The sequence below is a fragment of the Labrus mixtus genome, chromosome 13 (genome assembly GCF_963584025.1).
Source record: "Labrus mixtus chromosome 13, fLabMix1.1, whole genome shotgun sequence".
Taxonomy (NCBI): domain Eukaryota; kingdom Metazoa; phylum Chordata; class Actinopteri; order Labriformes; family Labridae; genus Labrus; species Labrus mixtus.
In genome coordinates this window covers 16962643-16980828 of record NC_083624.1, presented here as the reverse complement: position 1 = coordinate 16980828, position 18186 = coordinate 16962643, and the positions used below count along the sequence as shown (strand labels likewise).

General features: G+C 40.4%; 1 protein-coding gene across 21 annotated transcripts in view; it reads left to right on the top strand.

Annotated features, from left to right (window-relative positions):
* Nucleotides 1-18186, top strand: part of lrrfip1a (leucine rich repeat (in FLII) interacting protein 1a) — a 51327-nt gene that overhangs the window by 19819 nt on the left and 13322 nt on the right. For 6 of the 21 annotated variants that reach the window (XM_061053967.1, XM_061053968.1, XM_061053946.1 and 3 more), the window contains exons 3-18: nucleotides 5287-5304; nucleotides 5460-5531; nucleotides 6668-6709; nucleotides 7946-7996; nucleotides 8204-8239; nucleotides 10023-10088; nucleotides 10176-10217; nucleotides 10321-10377; nucleotides 11625-11684; nucleotides 13122-13205; nucleotides 13800-13844; nucleotides 14487-14549; nucleotides 15361-15438; nucleotides 16589-16729; nucleotides 17256-17282; nucleotides 17740-17865. In XM_061053967.1, coding sequence (XP_060909950.1) covers nucleotides 5287-5304; nucleotides 5460-5531; nucleotides 6668-6709; nucleotides 7946-7996; nucleotides 8204-8239; nucleotides 10023-10088; nucleotides 10176-10217; nucleotides 10321-10377; nucleotides 11625-11684; nucleotides 13122-13205; nucleotides 13800-13844; nucleotides 14487-14549; nucleotides 15361-15438; nucleotides 16589-16729; nucleotides 17256-17282; nucleotides 17740-17865 — 1008 coding nt within the window. Of the gene's footprint in view, nucleotides 1-1848; nucleotides 2193-5286; nucleotides 5305-5459; nucleotides 5532-6667; nucleotides 6710-7945; nucleotides 7997-8203; nucleotides 8240-10022; nucleotides 10089-10175; nucleotides 10218-10320; nucleotides 10378-11624; nucleotides 11685-13121; nucleotides 13206-13799; nucleotides 13845-14486; nucleotides 14550-15360; nucleotides 15439-16588; nucleotides 16730-17255; nucleotides 17283-17739; nucleotides 17866-18186 lie in introns of those variants that run through there. The other 15 variants (XM_061053966.1, XM_061053962.1, XM_061053948.1 and 12 more) reach the window with 14 other exon arrangements.

The window sequence follows — 18186 nt, the reverse complement described above, 5'->3', positions numbered from 1 at the left end:
GCTCGTAAAAATATTTTGAACCACAATACATGATGGTATATATTGCTCGCATAGATTGAGTGGACTATATAGGGTATGACCATGCTCACTCAGAATTCGGACAGCACTACAAAATGGCGTGGATAGGGAGATAGGGAGTGGATAGGGAGTGATTTCGGACACAGCCATGGACATTTATTTTTTACAGTGCGGCGACAGACTGTGAAGTTTAGCATGCAAGCAGCCTAAGCAATGAGACCAAATCTTTGACGAGGGTCACTATAATTACTCCATCAAGGAGGGCTTGAACATTTTCCTTTTAATCCCAAACCAAACTGAAAAAAAAAGAAAAAACTTCAAAGAGTTAAATGGAAACTTTTCAGGTCACACAAACTGTTGTGAGCAGTTATGAACATTTATTTTACACCTTTTGGTTCAGATATACACCTCTGAAAGGCCACTATGATTATGCACAAAGTTAAACCTTTCCAGATTTTATCTTTATTCTGTTTGCATAACCCTGTCTCTTTGGACTTACTATGGAGTAAAGTAGGACTGGTAGTCTTTACTCCTTTAGATCATCTTCTGTACTTAATACCTGTAAGCCTTTAACTGGGACTTCTAGATGAAGTCCGCAGTGATTTAAGATTCTGCATTAATCCCCTTCAGTGCCAACCTTTGCACAGACACTGCAGTCAGCCTGATTTGTGTTGAAACAGGTGCAGAGCTGAACCATCTGTGTGTGTGTGTGTGTTTGTGTGTTTTGGACTGCAGGTCAGTAGTGTGTTCATGGAGTTTTTCCTTCCTTCCCTCGCCGAGCTACTACGTTCAGGACTGTGGGGAGTCCTGCTTTCTCCCAGCTCACTATTCTTAGCGGGGCGTAATCCCAGACACACAAACACACTTCCGCTTCTCACCTGTCGACACCAAACTTATTAAGGTTGTCTGTTTTTCTGTGTCCAGAGCGGATTTGGACGTTAAGACCCCTGAAACTCTAATTACATGAAACCCAGGTGGCCTGGGACGTAAATCTCTTTGAATTTTCTCGCGTCAGCCCTTCCTGTAATCTAAAGATTAACTCTTTGTTCATTTTTTTATCGGGGAATAACGTCTATTTTCAGCCAAGGGTTCTTGCGATAGATTAACTCAGCATAAAACTGTTGATATTCTGATATTGTTTTTACTGCTTCAAATTAAATGGAGAAACATTAAGGGTAGTACTAGGACATGTCCTTCATTTTTTGGCCCCAAACCGTTATGAAACAAGATTATTGAGAAAAAAAGATGACTGTTGAACATTCCCGTCCGCAATGACGCAACACACAACGTTCCCTTTATAGCCGTGCACTTTTATCCCTCTGTTCACATGGATTCAGGCAGACTGCAGACACACAACACTTTCAAACCAGCAGACGAAATAAACACACAGATCGCTGTGTTTTCTCCTCCTGTGAGGGAGCTATGTCACAGCCAATCTTAAAATCTGTTGTTACTGACCATAAAAAGAGTAAAGCTATTAACTTCAGTCACTGATGGTGACAGAAACCGGATTTATTGAAGAGAAACAGTGGTTTATCATTATTACAAATAACTCATTTGTCATTATGAAGTATTGGGATAATCATGGTAGCAGCACTTAATCATTCAGAAATCAAAACACAGGTGCTGCTCATCATTCTACACACATAGACAAACACAGGTCATATACACTGGATTAATGGTCATTGTTAATCTAAGTCTGTTCAGAGGTTGACTGTGTTGATGTATGTGTGTGTGCGCACGCGTATGTGTGTCCCTTAAACCCATTAGCCAAGTTTTAAAGTAGCTTAGCAGGTCGCTCCTTTCCCAAGCCTACAGTGTACATTTGTTGTTGTAGTTGTTGCCGTGTTGTTGACGTGAACATGGCTTCCAATCACCTTTGGGACTTCTGGAAGTTTCCTCACATACTGAAGACCGGACCCACTGTTGGATTATTGGCCGTATAGCACAAAAACGCCGTGGTTACTTCTGTTAGCTCAGATCTCAGTGCTCCGTCCAGCCGTGCTGCTGCCTACATGACCAGTCGCGGTCTCACACATTGATTGACGGAGGATGCAACCTTTCTTTGTACCTTGAGGGCAGGCAGGACGGCTGGGCGTCGGCTGGCAGGGAGGGGGCTGAGGGCCGCCCTCTCCGGGCGCCCAGGAACCCCTCCGATCAAAAAGGGGAGCTTGGTGAGTGGAATAGAAAGGGTGCATAATGTTTAAGCTGATTGTGTAACTCAATGAATAAGCTTATGACGACGTCTGGCTCTCTCGCTAATTGGTATTCCAGACATGTAACGAGAGACAAGTAAGCAGACGAGATCCCACCAGCCTGTTATTGATCTGTTTGATTAGGGGCTTCATCCTCATCATTTACTGTTAATGTTTGAGCCTAGATTGACATCTGTTGGTTTGAAAGCATCTTGTAGCATATGTAGCACATCTAGATGAAGAGATTTGAATTCCTCTGGGTTTAAGGCCAAGAAGCTTTCACTTTGCTTCTAATAAAATGTATTTTTAATGCAGGAATAATATTACATATATGGATTGATATTCCTTGTACTGGTGACATCCGTTGTTAAATATTTGGATCCAAGTAGAGAAGCTTGCTGGTGGAGTGTTTTTCTAGTTTTTGTGTTGAGCCACTAAAGTAAATCAAAACTCACCTTGACTGGCAGGTGGATTGCAATTACTACTACTACTCAAGTTGAGGACATCACACCCGTTAACCCCAAGTTGGCGCAGGATGAACCCAGTTTGCGTGACAATGTGTGAGCCTTATATTCAAAATGGCTTTATCTCTTTCTAGTTCTAAAATTGTCAATATTGCAATATCTTTCCCAAATTTCCCCGTTTCCTGTTTTGAACATCTCATCATTCAGCCCTGAACCAATCATCAAAAACTTAGTCAGCATAATACAGATTCCCTGATTTTTTTTTTAGTTGCAAAGGAAATTTGAAGTCCATTTTTTATTGTGTAAGCCAATAAAAACATGTTTTAATCAAACGAGTTACAGATGTATTCATGCCAAGTTTCTCTCTACTTGAAGTCATGAGTTACATCAAATGATTTACATGATATACTGTTTCAAAGAAAATCTAGACTTTTGTTTTTGTTGCTGAAGTTAGAAAAACGAAAGATCTCTCACCTTGACGCTTGTATATCTCCTGTAGTTTATGAATGTGTTTCACCTTTACAGCTCAATGTCATCTGCTTGGAAGAGAGGGTGACTATGTTTTCATGACTAGACAAGATTCAGCGAATTTTAGGAGCCTGCTGTGATTAAAGGACACCAGGGTGGAGACATGACCTTTTATGTGGACCAAGCCAAACCAGATATAAATCATGAGTAGTGGCCCATGGGGGCGTAAAGGTCCATACAGCGTTTATTATCCAGGAGTGCTCATGAAGTGATGCAGCGGTGAAAAAGGTCATCTGCGAGTGCATCTCTGAAAGCCAGCATTAGAAGCAGCCAATCCATATAGTGGGCGAGTACACAAGGCAGACAGTGTAGTAAATCTGGATTAAGCACTCGACCAATGGGTCGTGCAGTAGAAAGTGTTGGGTGATGTGTTTTCAGTGTGCTGGAGAGGGCTGGACGGTGCTCTTCTACATTTAAAGAAGAAATCACACATTTCATTTATACATACAAAAACAGATCACTCAGACAAAGGAGCGTTAAAGTTATTGTTGGGAAACAGTCTCTTCATGACAACACCAGATCATCAGTGAGATGATTTGTTATTTCTATGCAGTTATTTTTAATGCCTGTCATCTAGTCAGATTACTACAAAGCTCGAGCACGACATTGAGAGTCTGTGTTTACTCGTCCTCTGGCAAGCTTTACAACGAGTAGTAGGTTCACAAGTTAATAGAAAGCAGAAGAAGATTTGATTAAGAGAATACAACGCGCAGACAAACTGAGCACGCTCCGCAAAGACATAAAGAGAGAGGAGTTGTCTAATAAAAAGCTCTGTGAAAGAACACTCACAAAATCAGCAGTCGATCCTGGTCAATAAAAAAATCTGATTTCTGAATGTATCATCAAAAATATAAAAAAGTAGTTATTTTCTATGATGTGTATTCTCAAGTATTCCACACTTTTGGTGGCAATGCCGACAAGTATCCTGTTTTATGTTTACCTGTTTAGGTAGAGGTAAACCAGACACTCCTGTGTGTGTAGATGAAGTCTTTCTGTCAAAATAGTCTGGTGACGTTTCATAAAGTTCGTAAGTGGCTGTTTCTTTCTCTTGTCAGAAACCTAAATTAAACAATCTAAGGCATTGAGTGGCAAAAACAAATTCTAGAGATTGTACTTTGATCAGGTGAGCTAAAGAAATCTTGTTAAGCATTTAAAAAACTTCTATTCCTATTAATCATTAAAACCCTCCGAATATGAAAACAAAGAGGCCTGTGTTTGAAAACACCTGCTTTCCTCTTAATGTTTAAGAGAAGAGGCGTTCATTTGGTTAATTATCAGGAGGTCTCTTTGGTGGATCTGAGGTATTCATGTGTCATCCAACAGGTATAAAAGCTTTGACAGTAACTGAACAGACATATTTGTGATTAATACTAAACAAGGCTCCTTGTATCCATAACTGTGATCCATAATTACAAATGGAAAATTCCACCGATGTATTCCTCATCATGCAGCACCATCATGATCATTACAAAGAAAACAGACCGAGCGCTATATCAGGTTTATTTTTTACCAATAGCTCAACTATTTTGTTTTCTTTTTCACATTCTGCTCTTCATGCAAAGTGACCACAACTGTTTCTCAGCATAGCATGAGCTGTACTTGGAGTCCTTCATTGGTTTTGGTTCCTGGTACCAGGATGTGTTAGGAGCCAGTTGTTTGTCACAAGATTCAGATATGCAGTCACGGGAACAATGGACCTGAAGGTGACACTGTAGCACCGGACCACTTCAGCCTTTCTACCAGCCCAAAGGCATCCTGGGAAATCGTCTGATGTTTCCCTCTTGTGGGTCCAGTGATCTGTGTGTTTTCTTGGGTCAGTCGCTGTTGGTCCTGCCGTGTAGAGGGGGTACTTCACATTCCTGAGTGGCTCTCATTAGCAGAAACGTTCCTCCTTCCTTTTTCCTTTCCTTATGTTTAGTCTTGCACGTTTGTCTTCATCACTACCTCCTGACGCTGTCACCTTTTTTTTTAAGAGTTAAGGTTTCATATCTTTGTTTCTGACATCTCATTGTTTTTCTTTTTTTCTTCCCCTGTTTTCATTCAATCTTTCTCCTCTGTCTCTCACCGGGGTTGGTGTGTAGATCTTTCAGGTGCAAAAGGTAGGCCTCGCTTTCTTATTCTCCACCTTCCTTAAACCGTTTTTTATATTTTATATTAAGCATGATGATTGTCCAAGGCTATGTTTCAAAATGTTCCCGGACACCGTTTCTGTTTTCTGAGATATTTGTTGCCCTAACTCCCTGTCTCTCCATAGAAATATTACGGCTTAAACACCAAAGTAGATGACCGATCGGACAGCAAATGGGGCGATATTGAACAGTGGATGGTACAGTGTTTGTGCTGTGTTGACCAAATTTAACACAAAAAAGCCTCTTATTAACAAAATGTGCCCATGTGTCTTTGCCTCCAGGTTTTTGTTTTGTTGGAAAATTGCAGAGTCTGCTTTTGAATTCCACTTAATTCCTGTTAAGCTATTTTGGAAAATAACAGATTATAAAGAATCAAAGCTTGGCCATTAATGATAATCCACTTATTAAGAGGAGCAGGGTGCCCGTTTGGCCGTTTGGCTTTGATTCAGCATGACCATCTGGCCTGTTGGTGTGAGACTGCACGGGGTGTGTTTTACTTCTTTACTTTTCTACTTTGAGTAGTCTATACCTGCAGAGAGCAATGAAGACTGTTAGTGTGTGTCCCACTTCTAATCTCACTAACCGCAGTGTGTTTTCTGTTTGTTTTGACTGAAGTAATTCACTCAGTGTGTTGCAGTTTGATGTGACTCTGTTTGTGCAACATAAGTGTCTTAGTGGTTTTTGGCCGGATTACTGGTGCTGGTTTTAAGAATGTGAACTGTTTCTCTAAACAAGTGTGCCCCTCACTGTTCTGTTAAAGCTGTCTCCATGTGTTTGATGCAGGTTGGCTGTACACTTTGATTCACAGTGACACAAGAAGAAGAGCTTACTTTATAACATGGGTTCATTGCTACCTAATAACAAGATGTTTAAGCTGAAATAATGGAATAGAATAAAATAAATACTTCATTTTAGGGCTTGGTAATTAATTGAAAATGTATCCAATCCGACATTCTGAACCTCTACCCAACGTACTCGTTCTGTGAAGTGAATAGCCTTCCCTGCCGCTGCTCCTGCATGCGTGTGTGAACACTGAAACAGCTAAACATGAGTCTCTGTCTTTATATTGTTGACTTTCAGCGTGCAGTCCTTGAGTTATTCCTTCAATGACTTCCAAACATTGATTTCTTACATGTAAAAATAATTTTGTACAGAATATAATTTTTTTTCTGTTGACGTTAACTCCACTTTATGTGTATGAAGCCGGACCACTTCGGTCCCTCTGCACTTTAAGCAGTATTTACCGTCCTCATACATCGGTCACATTGATCATTAACGTCTCTCGCCTCCCATTCACCCTTCATCTCCTCTCTTCCCCCTCTCCCTCTTCCAGGAGGAGAGTGAGAGATACTCACGTTCTTCAGTTACACAAACGGTTTGTAGCCCTTCCTCTGTTTCTCATCATTCATTTCTTTGATAAAAAAAAACATTTGCCTCAACAAATCTATAAGTGGTGCATGAAAAATATGAAAATGTCTTTCATGAAATACAACAGAGAGGAGCTAATTATCTTTCTAGATTATTTTAAACAATTTGTACAAAATAAAATTGGAGTGTAGTTTTTGCAACAGGTTTCTTTTAGATAAAGCTGTGGTTCTTATCAAACTTAAGACATGTTGCTCTTTTCTGATCATTTTCTGTTTAGATGTTCCCCTTCATTCACTCTCTATGCAAACTGAACTCTTTCACATTGACATGTTGCCTGGATGATTCAGGACTAATGAATGTATCTGTGATATTTATTTTTTTATCAATGCTATAAAAGACCAACTAACCTAACGAGCATGTCTTTGGACTGTGGGAGGAAGCTGGAGAGAACCCACACATGCACGGGGAGAACACACAGAGAGGCTCTTGTCAGACTGGGATTCAAACCAGGAGCCTCCTCACTGTGAGGTAACAGCACTGACCACTGCACCACCGGGGTTCTCTCCAGGTATTCCAGCTTCCTCCCACAGTCCAAAGACATGCTCGTTAGGTTAACTGGTGACTCTAAATTGCCCGTAGGTGTGAATGTGAGTGTGGCTGGTTGTCTGTCTCTATATGTCTGCTCTGTGATTGGCTGGTGAACAGTCCAGAATGTAACACCGCCTGTTGCCCAATGACAGCTGGGATCGGCTCCAGCCCCCGTTACCCCTGAACAGGGAAAAGTGGTAAAAGATAATAGAATGGATGGATGTGTATAAAAGGCTTAACAGCAAAATAAAACATTGAGTAAAAAGGTTATTTGATAAAAGGGGAACTGTGCCTTTACTGGGATGAGCTCGACATACTTATAAACTTGAGCTTTCTTTATATTTTCTTTTTTAATGTGAATGATGGGAGTCGGCTCCCGTTTGAAAGCCGAATCATAGGTCAAATCATTGATACATTTGGCTGATTTCATGAAGCTGAATTGGTACCAGAAGAAGAGCCGTTTTGGGGGTCGTCTCTTTTCACTGAGCTGAGCCAAATGATCCAGATCACTAAAAAAAGATCCACAGTTTCCTTAACTCAACTGAACCTTGTGTCCTTGCAGCAGGAGAACCTCCTACCTGTTGACCTACATCACATACTGGGTCCATCTCCTGAACTCTAACCATCCATTTCAATGTCTCACTCTCTCACACAGCTCTCTGACGAAGATGAGCGGATGTCAGTGGGAAGCCGGGGCAGTGTCAGGGTCAGTATCACTCAAACAGCACATGCTTTGAAAACTCCAAATTCTCTCTAAACCTCTTTTTTTTATCACTTATAAAACCTTTCTTTTCCACAAAGAAGCACCTCGTCCTCTTGAACTCTTTGGTTATTTTGGAGGCAGTGTGTCGGTCCTTGGTTATGGTGTGGGTGGCACTTCCTGGTGATGATATTATTATGTTTTTTTGCACAGTCGGATCTTGATGCAGTCGGTGCTTTTGCTGGAGGGGTAAGAGCTGATGATCCTGATGACACTGTGGATGTGTTTTTACGACTGCCACTTGGTGTTAACCTGTTGTTGTTGTTGGACTAACAGCCAGTTTTCAAGTCTTCAAAGCATGAAGTGAATGTGTCTTGGCTGTGTGATGAATTAAGTCTATTTCTCTTTGAGCATGTTGGTGTGCTGAATTTTCAGCTTGAAATTCAATTTTAAGGTGAAAGCATCTTCCTGTTATTTGACATCTTCAGAGGAAGATTTATGAAACATGTGATTGACTTACTGCAGTTTGAAGGGAAACAACACATGAATATGGAATCACTTGAGAAGTTTTATTTGATTCTATGGTCATTTCATTTGTTTTGTTTTGGTTGTTGTGAAGGAACACAGTCAGCTTGGAGTCAGTTAGATTTCCACAGAAAGAACATTTTGTTACAGAGCTCCATCACGCTCCAACAAAAACACAGTGTGCAGTGTATTTAAGGCACTATTAGTCCTTAAAATGTCCAAATGCTATTTCTAGGTGCAAAGTAATGTGGAAAAAATGTTCATACTAATCATTCCTGGAGACACTAGGAAATCCTAAATATCTGACTCCGTTTGTTTGATTAATCAGTAATGTAACAGCACGTTAACACGTTGTGGCCTTTAGCGTCATTTACAGTCAGTCCAGTGGGAACAGTCATTGTGCATGTATGTGTTGTGTGCTGCCTGTGTTTCTTTAAATAAAAATGGCCATGGTAATGTTTTCATGGACTGTAGATAAGAAGCAGGCTGTGACCAGACGTCACCTGTTGGCTTGTGAAAGACGGCTTTAAAGCAACAAAATGTAGGAATTCAGTTTGGTGCGCTTTGGCGCCGACTGAAGGCCTCTGAGTGAAACACAGAGCTGTCATGCCTCCCCCACTACTACCCATCACAGTCAATGTGCATTTCTTAACAAGGAGCGAGGAGCGGGGTTGTGAGAAGCCAAAGAAACATGTGGACTGACGTGCTTCAGTTATATTAAAGGATTTTGCACAAATATGAATCTTCTAGCGTCTCCAGCCCGTTATAGAGAAAACTTTTGGCCTAAGATGGATTGATTGATTTGTTTATTTGTGTGCAGGCCTGAGACATAACTTGGGTTAGGTGACTTTCTGCACCCGGTAAAGCTGCTAAACATGAGACAACGATGACACTGATAACAGTACAGCCTACCTATTTATGTCACAATTTGTTCTGAATAATATCTGCAGGGAGGAACACTCTGACACTGCTTCTTGCTTTGTCACTCTTTTTCTCTTCTTGGCTTCCTCCGTCATCGTCCTCTTCCTTCTCGGCTATGGTGGCAAATTGTCGATCACAGTTAGTGATGCCCTTAATTGTAATCTGCTTTATTATCTATTTTACCTTAAGTGGAACCATCGTTAAGCAAATATAAATCATTCTATATTTAAGAAGACTTAACAGCAGCTACTGAGATCTTAAAATGGGAGGGAAAATGTTTACTGAGGTTATAAATCAGGAGATAAGTAAGGCCATATTCTTAAGGCTTGCATTCAACAGAAAGGCCCCCTGCTGGCCATCAGAGAGAATGCAGGTTTCAGGTATCGACTTTCCTTTTGAGACAAACAGGCTACTGTACGTTCTCCCCTTTGTTTAAAAGTGGATGGGTATGACTTTGCCTGTTTTGCATGTTTGCTGTACAATAAACAAATGAGGTATATTATGCTTTCCTGTTTGAGGCTGAGAGAGATTTTTCCTGATTGTTTTCACTCTTCACTGTTCTTCCTCTTCTGTCACTCGCTCTAAGGGCTCCTCCTCAAACTTGAGTAAGAAGTCAAAGAAAAAGAAGAAGCATAAACACAAAGACAAAGATGTATGTAAAGAATGAACCGTCACATGCAGAAGGCGCCTGCATAGAAAAATGGTGTCAGTGTTTCTCACTCGTGTTCTTTGTTCACAGAGGAACGGCTATGATGATGATTACAGTGTCATATCCAGCAGGGTTAGTAGCCGTGTGTTCATCTGATTGATGTGAGTGCTTGAACAGTTTGAAACAACCTTTAACCTGTCACTCATGATGACCCTCCTCTTCCTCCTCCTGTCAGAGCTCGAGGCTCAGCGACGAGAGCAGAGTGTCTCGCTCCTCCAGACTAGACCTCACGGTGCGTGTCAGTCGGCCCCTCTGATCCTCGTTGCTTATCAGCTGCTGTGTGGTTATCGTTAAACTTCAGTTTGATCAACTGGACACCCGGCATTTTGTGGAATTTTACTCAAAACAATAAAACAGGGCGAAACAAACCTTTATTTTACAGGCAAACTGTAGAAAAAATGTTTTATGTCCAACTTAAATTGAGAAACCTGATATTTGTTGCATGAGGTTGAAAGATAATCTGAATAATGAGGGATTTATTTTTACCAAATTTGCGCAGACTTGTAAATTGGAAAAAAAAAACTATTTAATCACCTGTAAGAAAAAATGAAACACCAACAAGCATTATGAAACAACAGGATTGTCTCATACTTTATTTAAACAAATGAGATATGTTAAATAATGTAAAGGCTTCATAGACATTAAAGTTTAAGGATAAATATGTACCCTTCTTATACAGTGATCAGATAAATAAACAGCATTTATTTTGAAATAAAATGAAATCAGCTTACTTTCTGTTGGGCTTTTCGCATGAGTGCAAGAAGTTTTTTTTGTAGGTCCTTACATGGTCAGTAGTCGTAACGAATTTCATACATGTAGGTGAAAGTAACCTCTATGTGGAGGCCTTTCCACCAAAATATCAGATTTCTCGCCAGACCTGACGTGTCTGAAAACATTTTTGTAAGCCTGTACATACCTGAGGACTCACCCAAATTGGCAAAGAGGCAGAAACAATAATACAAATTATATTAATAATAATGATAATAATAATAATAATTACTTGGGTTCTAATAGGGTCTTCGCTCTGTTGTCAGTGCTAGGGCCTTAATAAATAATGCATGAAAATTACATGAAATATAGAATAGAATAGATGTTTATTGCCATTTGCACAGGTACAGGACAGTACAGGTACATTGGAATTCTTGTGCATTTCTCCCTGAGTCAGCTTCTACAAAAAAGTTAAAATTATATATAAAATAGAATAGCATTATAAGAAAAAATAAAGAGTACAAAAAAGTAAAAATAAAAAAAATATTAAATGTAATTGATGGAACAATGCTGATCATGCATGGCTTGAAATCATGGATATTTGATTTCATTTATTGACTTCTACCTCCGACTTTTTAAACTGCACCTCCTCAAAGTATCTACGTGTTGTCCTCTCAGAGCACGTGTTGTGTCTCTTAGTTGAATAGGAAAGGCTGTGTGCTGTCAGATGGATGTAATGAGGATGACGTGCTGTTTGTGTTTGACTCTCAGAGCTCCAGACTAAGTGATGACAGTCGGCTGACTCGTGGCTCCAGATTAGACCTGCAGCCGGTGGGTGTTTTCTTATACCACTAATGGCCCGTGGTGTGCACTTTTCTTACAGCCTGAAGTTGTGTTTATTAACAGGAAGAGTTATTAAATAAGTGCCTGACAATATTCTGGATTGAATGAACTGAAATACCGTCTTTATTGAGGCATGTCATGAGCTTAATGTTGTTTTAATCAAGCAGTTTAATCTTGTGCAAACAAAACATTTAGTGCATGTATTTTCTGAATTGAATCCTATCAAGATTTTTGCATTTGTGAAGTCCCTGTGCAGTGTAGTGTAGTCGAGGTTGTGCGAGCATGCAGAAAAAGCATAGTAGTTCTACACATTATAAACAAGTCGCTTCCACCATGACTCTCAGATAAATATCTGTGCATGATTGGACTTTTCCTTGAAGAAATCATCACAGTGCAGGGTTTGGCATTTTAAAAAGGGTACTCCTTTTGCTTTATAAATTTGGCCCCATTTAAAAAAAAAAAAAAAAAACAATAACTTACAGGTGCAAACATTTTTGGAGTTCTTCCAGTAGATTGTTTTGTGAAACGGGCTTTAAGGTAGTAAAGTAATCCCTGCAGCCAGGTCTGTCTGATCAAAGTACGTCCACTGAAAAGGCTTTAGGTTTTCTGAGAGGCTGAAATGTGTTAGTCGAAGTTTTAAACAACACCTCAGAAGGGTCCATACAGAGATTCAAACTCCTTTTGATACGGTAAGATACATTTTAAACTTTTTATCACAACAGCCGTAACGTTGCCCTCTACCTCCATAAAACCTGACAGGACCTCGCAGAGCACAGGAGTTGCGTCTCTACAGCTATCAGCTGTTCAGTTTTATTCTGTGGCTTCAGTGTTTGAGTGGTGAGTCTGGATCAAGCACCAGAATGCTGTTACTCACATCAGCATTAAAAGTGGTAGACAATTGGCTTGTTCTGCAGGGTCATATTAACGTTTCGTCAAAGTAAAGACTCTTTGTTAAAATAAAGGTCAATACTTTAAATCAAAGGTCTTTCTCTGTTGGGGTTTCTGAGTTTCCTTCATGTATAATGTTTTCAGACATGTGGATCAACAAACACTTACAGTGGACATACTTTGATCAGGGGCATTTTGCAGTGATCACAGTTTGTTTTTATCACAAATGCCACCAGAAGACAAATAATGAAGCAATTCTTTTTTTTTGGATGTTAGTCTAAAGAGGAAAATAGTAGGACTGGGTTCATTTGAAGATGTCATGAAGTATCTGTGTCTGGTTTGTGCATGAGTTTGAGTGTGTATTTCTGCATAATCATGCTGAAGGTTTTTTTTTTATTTTGCTATCAGGTGCAAACTACCCATTGCAGGGATAAAATTGGATGAATTAAAATATTTCTGAACTTCCCATCTGACTCCACCTCGCTCCTTCTCTTGGCTCATTACTCTCAACTCCTGCTTCCCCTCTCACCCTCTCAGGCCTCTTATGCTTCCTCTGACTTGTACAAGTTGAATGGTCTGTCCTCCTCCAGGAACCCAGGTTCAACTTTCAATGGTTACCAGGTCTGTATGGACTTGTTCACTTCACACTTGCACAAAACTCCTGAAAAAGTTTTTCGGGATGAGCTGCATGTGTGAACGCAAACAGTCAACATTTTTCACCTGGACTTTATCCAAGAGTTTCTCCTCCCAGCCCCACTAGGGTTTATTCTGCAGAAAGTCAAAGTGAGCTGATGTGAGAAAGCAGCAGGATATTATCAGGAAAATTCACCTCGAGCGAGTGGGAGGGGGTGGTGACTTGTATTCCCTGCGATCGGTGCATGACCATAGACTGTGTGCACGCTATCGGCATTTAATTAAACTGCTGCTTTATAAAAAAAAATATAGCGGAATCTGTTGCTTCATCTGCCACTCCAGCGTCTTTCTTTTTTAGTCTCCTGCTGTGAGGTGCATGTGTGAACAACTAGATCAGGAGTGCATATGAGTAAACGGCTTGGAGACAAATTCAGGGTAAAAACTCTGAACTCTGTTGACCTTCATCTTTCTGGTGAGAGTGACCGGATGAAAGAGAGCCAATCATTGTCCATTACCATGCTTTAAAACCGTGTGATTGGTAAACCTCATTCTTACTCCTTCTGACTTCATGCTGTGTTGCAGTTCTGCAGGTCACTCAGTCAGGTCTCCCAGCAGCTCTATCGTAGGGTTGGTTTCATTCAGCTTTTCCACTCTGTAACTTCCACACAGTGTTATATGACACCTATAATAACCACTCACTCAAGTGTTTGTAAGGACACCTTAAACTGAGCTTGTTTATCTGGAGAGCAAAAGGATTTGATGATTAAATAAAGGGCTTCCCGATTAACTCACTTTTAAACTCACTTAACATAGAGGTCAGCCACTCACTGCATATATTAGTTCTGAATGGACCCACAGATCAGGCACCAATCTTAGGGTGTGTTGTTGCCCTTATTAGATAGACAAGCATGAAATAAAATCCCTATTTTTATTCTCAGTCCTGTTGCTGGTGAATGAGCAATCTGCTAACTCTGTGTGTGTGTGTGTGTGTGTGTGTGTGTGTGTGTGTGTGTGTGTGTGTGTGTGTGTGTGTGTGTGTGTGTGTGTGTGTGTGTGTGTGTGTGTGTGTGTGTGTGTGTGTGTGTGTGTGTGTGTGTGTGTGTGTGTGTGTGTGTGTGTGTGTGTGTGTGTGTGTGTGTGTGTGTGTGTGTGTGTGTGTGTGTGTGTGTGTGTGTGTGTGTGTGTGTGTGTGTGTGTGTGTGTGTGTGTGTGTGTGTGTGTGTGTGTGTGTGTGTGTGTGTGTGTGTGTGTGTGTGTGTGTGTGTGCAGAGCTCCTTATACGAGGACAGTCTCTGCAGCGGGTCACGGCGAGCCGCTGGCTCCACCTCCCATGTAAGATTTTCTTAGAATTGCTTGTTTGCCCCATATGAGAGTGGACCCGTGTGAAGGTGTTTTTTTGTTTGTTAATTCTACTAATTAATCATAAGAAGATTTCATATTGTAATCTGTTGTGAAATCAAACAATGGGCTCTGTGTGAAGTTTGATTTTGTTTGTTTTCTAACACGGCACTTTCTCAGGATATTGAGACACTAAAGTGTTTGTGCTGGTGCATGAGGGTTGTTTTGGATTCAATATTAGAAGTAGATTTAGCCACTGCGATGTCCCCCAATGGTTTCCTGAATACAGTTATACATTTTAAATTTGGCATTTTGGCTGTCGGTATGTTGTTTCTGTTTTTTTGGGGCCAAAAGTGACAGGATGCAGCTGGAAAGACAAGCGCTAGCTTTGTTAGAAAAGTGCATCCTCTTTTCAAGATAACTTAAATATTAACTGAACATACTTTTCCAAATGAGCAACATGCTGTATCAAAGTAGGCCGAGCCATCAGACTGTTTTTGCTAGCAGTGGAGTCACCCATTCTTGTCATCAGAGAGAATGCAGGCTACATGCACTTTTTATATTCAGTCTATGAAATGGATTTAAGTCCAGTTCTTAATCAAATATCTTTAGTTTCTGAGAGATGGTCAAACAGGAATTCACATTATGAATCAAGCACCTGGTCATTCCACATAGTGGTAAGCATGCGATTAGTTAGAGTGAGTATGTGTGTGTGTGTGTGTGTGTGTGTGTGTGTGTGTGCGTGCGTGCATGCCTGCTTGCCTCCTCCTGACTATAGATATGTAACAGTGTGTTTTCTCCTCAGCCTGTAGAGTACTCTAGTTATCGCAGCTCCGGCTCCAGAGTCTCCTCCAGGGCCAATTCGGCCCGCACAAGTCCAGTGGTGAGCCTTAACTCCCCAATACACGAGCGGAAAAGATATATAATGGTCACTCAACTGGAAAGTAACTGTGCATGTACCTGCGTCACCGCTTGACACTCTGGAGAGTGATGATGCTTGTTGTAATCCATATAGACACTCTGCTCTTGACATCCAGAAAGAGAACTCCTACTGTAATACAATGAAACTCTAATGAAATTATATTTGACTGGTGAATAAATCTCATAATATCGGCTCATATCTGCGATAAAATTCGCTGATACGTTAATCACTGGATATGCTAATATCGGCCGGTATTATCGGCTGCCCCAATAATCGGTCGGGCTCTACTATAAAGTGATATGTAGTAGCCGAAATACATTTTTTATTCACAATTGTTCCTTTTATTTCTGTCTACATATACAAATATTTGCTCAAGTTTTCTCTTGTTAATTTTCTTATTTCTTGTTTTCTTTGGAACTCCTGAATTTCCACAAAGGTGTACGTAATGATTTGCCATCCGGCTCTTGCAGCAAAAATATTTGATATCTGATTCATGTCCAACCGTCAAGGACGTTGATATATAATTAAACCGTGTTTATTCTGGCTGTCACAGTGACTCAGAGTTACAATAGTTTGAAGAAGCAAACATTATTTGCTCTTTGTGAACAGTACAGGCAGGTATTTCTTGTTGGACCTGTACTGGACTATCATAGGGTTTTAAAGATTTCTTTACATTTTCATGATCATAAGCAACACTGAGGTTAAGAAAATCACACCATTTTCCTCAAATGTTTCTGTGAAGTGCAAGTGTTGCATTTAAGTTGAGGATGACATTCACATCAAACATTTCTAAAATATATATTTCTGGATTTAGATGTTCATTGACTTTTTAATCACTAGACAAAGCAGTACACTCGGAATACATAATTTAGATTTTTGTACTCGTGTATTTCAAAGGTGACTAACTTATGAAGCCATGGATTGACAGAGAACACTGTGACTGACTGTGGGTCAATATCTATCTACCTCCTTGCATTCCTTGTGTTGACAGCATAATGAATCTGTGCTCATAGGATGGATGTTCCTGCCTTGATGCTGGTCAGATACTTGACTTTTTAACTCTCTGATGTGTTGTTTGTTGTTCTGTGTCGCCCCCTGGTGGCCGATATAGGACAACTGCGGCTCTGTTGCCAGTTTTTTGAGGAGTGCGGCCAGTAGCAGTGGCCTCCCCAGGGACCTGGACGATGTTACTATTCCTGACTTTTCTGACGTGAGTCGCTTTGCACCCGAAGGACGGCGAGGAAGTCGTGATGTGAGCTGAATTCTGCTTTTCTTTTTGGCTGCCTGGTCCTTCCTTTTTGTGGACGTCACCCTACAAGGAGGGCTAATAAATAACTGCTTGTGTTTGAGGCTAATTGGTGTGTTGACTGCAGATACTACCAGTTTGTTTTTGCGTGTGAGGCAGGGAGTGATAACTTCGGATGGTCTGCTTTTGGAAGCACTATTGCTAACACATGATATAATGTGGATTGAGCAGCTGTCTCAGGCTGAGTTTTGACCTGTTAAGTTTGGAGGTTTTATTTCTGAGTGACTTTTCACACCTTGTACTAATTATTTGCACGCTGTGGCAAATAAAACCAAACGTATGCCTTTATTGATATCTTCATGAGCAGAAATAAGAATGGTTTTCTTCTTTTGGTGGCTTCATCTTATCACTGCTGAGCCGTGATTTTTGGAAAGTGCTTCCATCCTTCCTCACTCACTACTTCTTCTCGTCCCTGTGGCCCCTTCATCATCATCCTCTGCTTGTTCTGACTGTGTTTTATATTTCTCAACAGGTGGAGGACAGAGATTATCTGGAGAAGGTGAGCTGAACACATCACATTAATTAAAGACTAAAAATGACTAAAAAGGGAATTCAGTCAGCAGAACAAACATCCATGTGTCAAATCTGGGAGTCAGTCGTTCAAGCAGTCGAGCCAAAATCATCTACATCCTGTAGAATCTGCCTCCAAGTCTTCATTGTAGATTTAAAAAATAAAAAACAAAGGACAGCAGGTGTTTTAAACCTTAAACCAATCTTCATATTATTGGTTGATGATGTCTGAATGTTGCTAAAAGTCTGAGATATAATCTGTCAGATTGCTGGAGAATCAGGCTGCAATGGCTGCAACATAATCCTTTTGGCAACAGCTGTTAGATTGCTCTCTTCAGAGCCACCAGACTCCAGTGACAAAAACATACATTTCAACTTGCAGAACAAAGATTTAAGATTTAAAAATCCCCAAAGAGCATTTATATGACTTGTTTCTTCCTCCTCAGGGATCTCGAGCAGCTTCTGCCTTAACTGCAGGGACCCTCACCTCATTAGGCGGATCGTCCTCGCGGAGAGGCAGCGGGGAGACGGCCGTTACTGTCGATGCAGAGACGTCTTTACGAGAAATCAAGGTAATGCTGAAGACACACGGCGTCCTGTGAACGGAGAAGACCATTCCTCTTGAGCAATTGTTTTCTACTGGATATTATTTGGAGTTATCGTCATTTAAATTTGGATCATTTAGATAAAATCATCATGGAAACAAGAAATTACTGTTAATTATTATTACCCCAAACTTTTAATTATTACTCACTTCATAAATCTAATGTCTGAGTTTTGTGGAATATTCACTTAAAATTCAACACTGTTTGTCAGATTAAGATTTCAGCTTATTCTTTTTTTTTAATTGAGTTCAGTGTTTGACCCAAAATCATCAGTTAGCTCAAAAATAA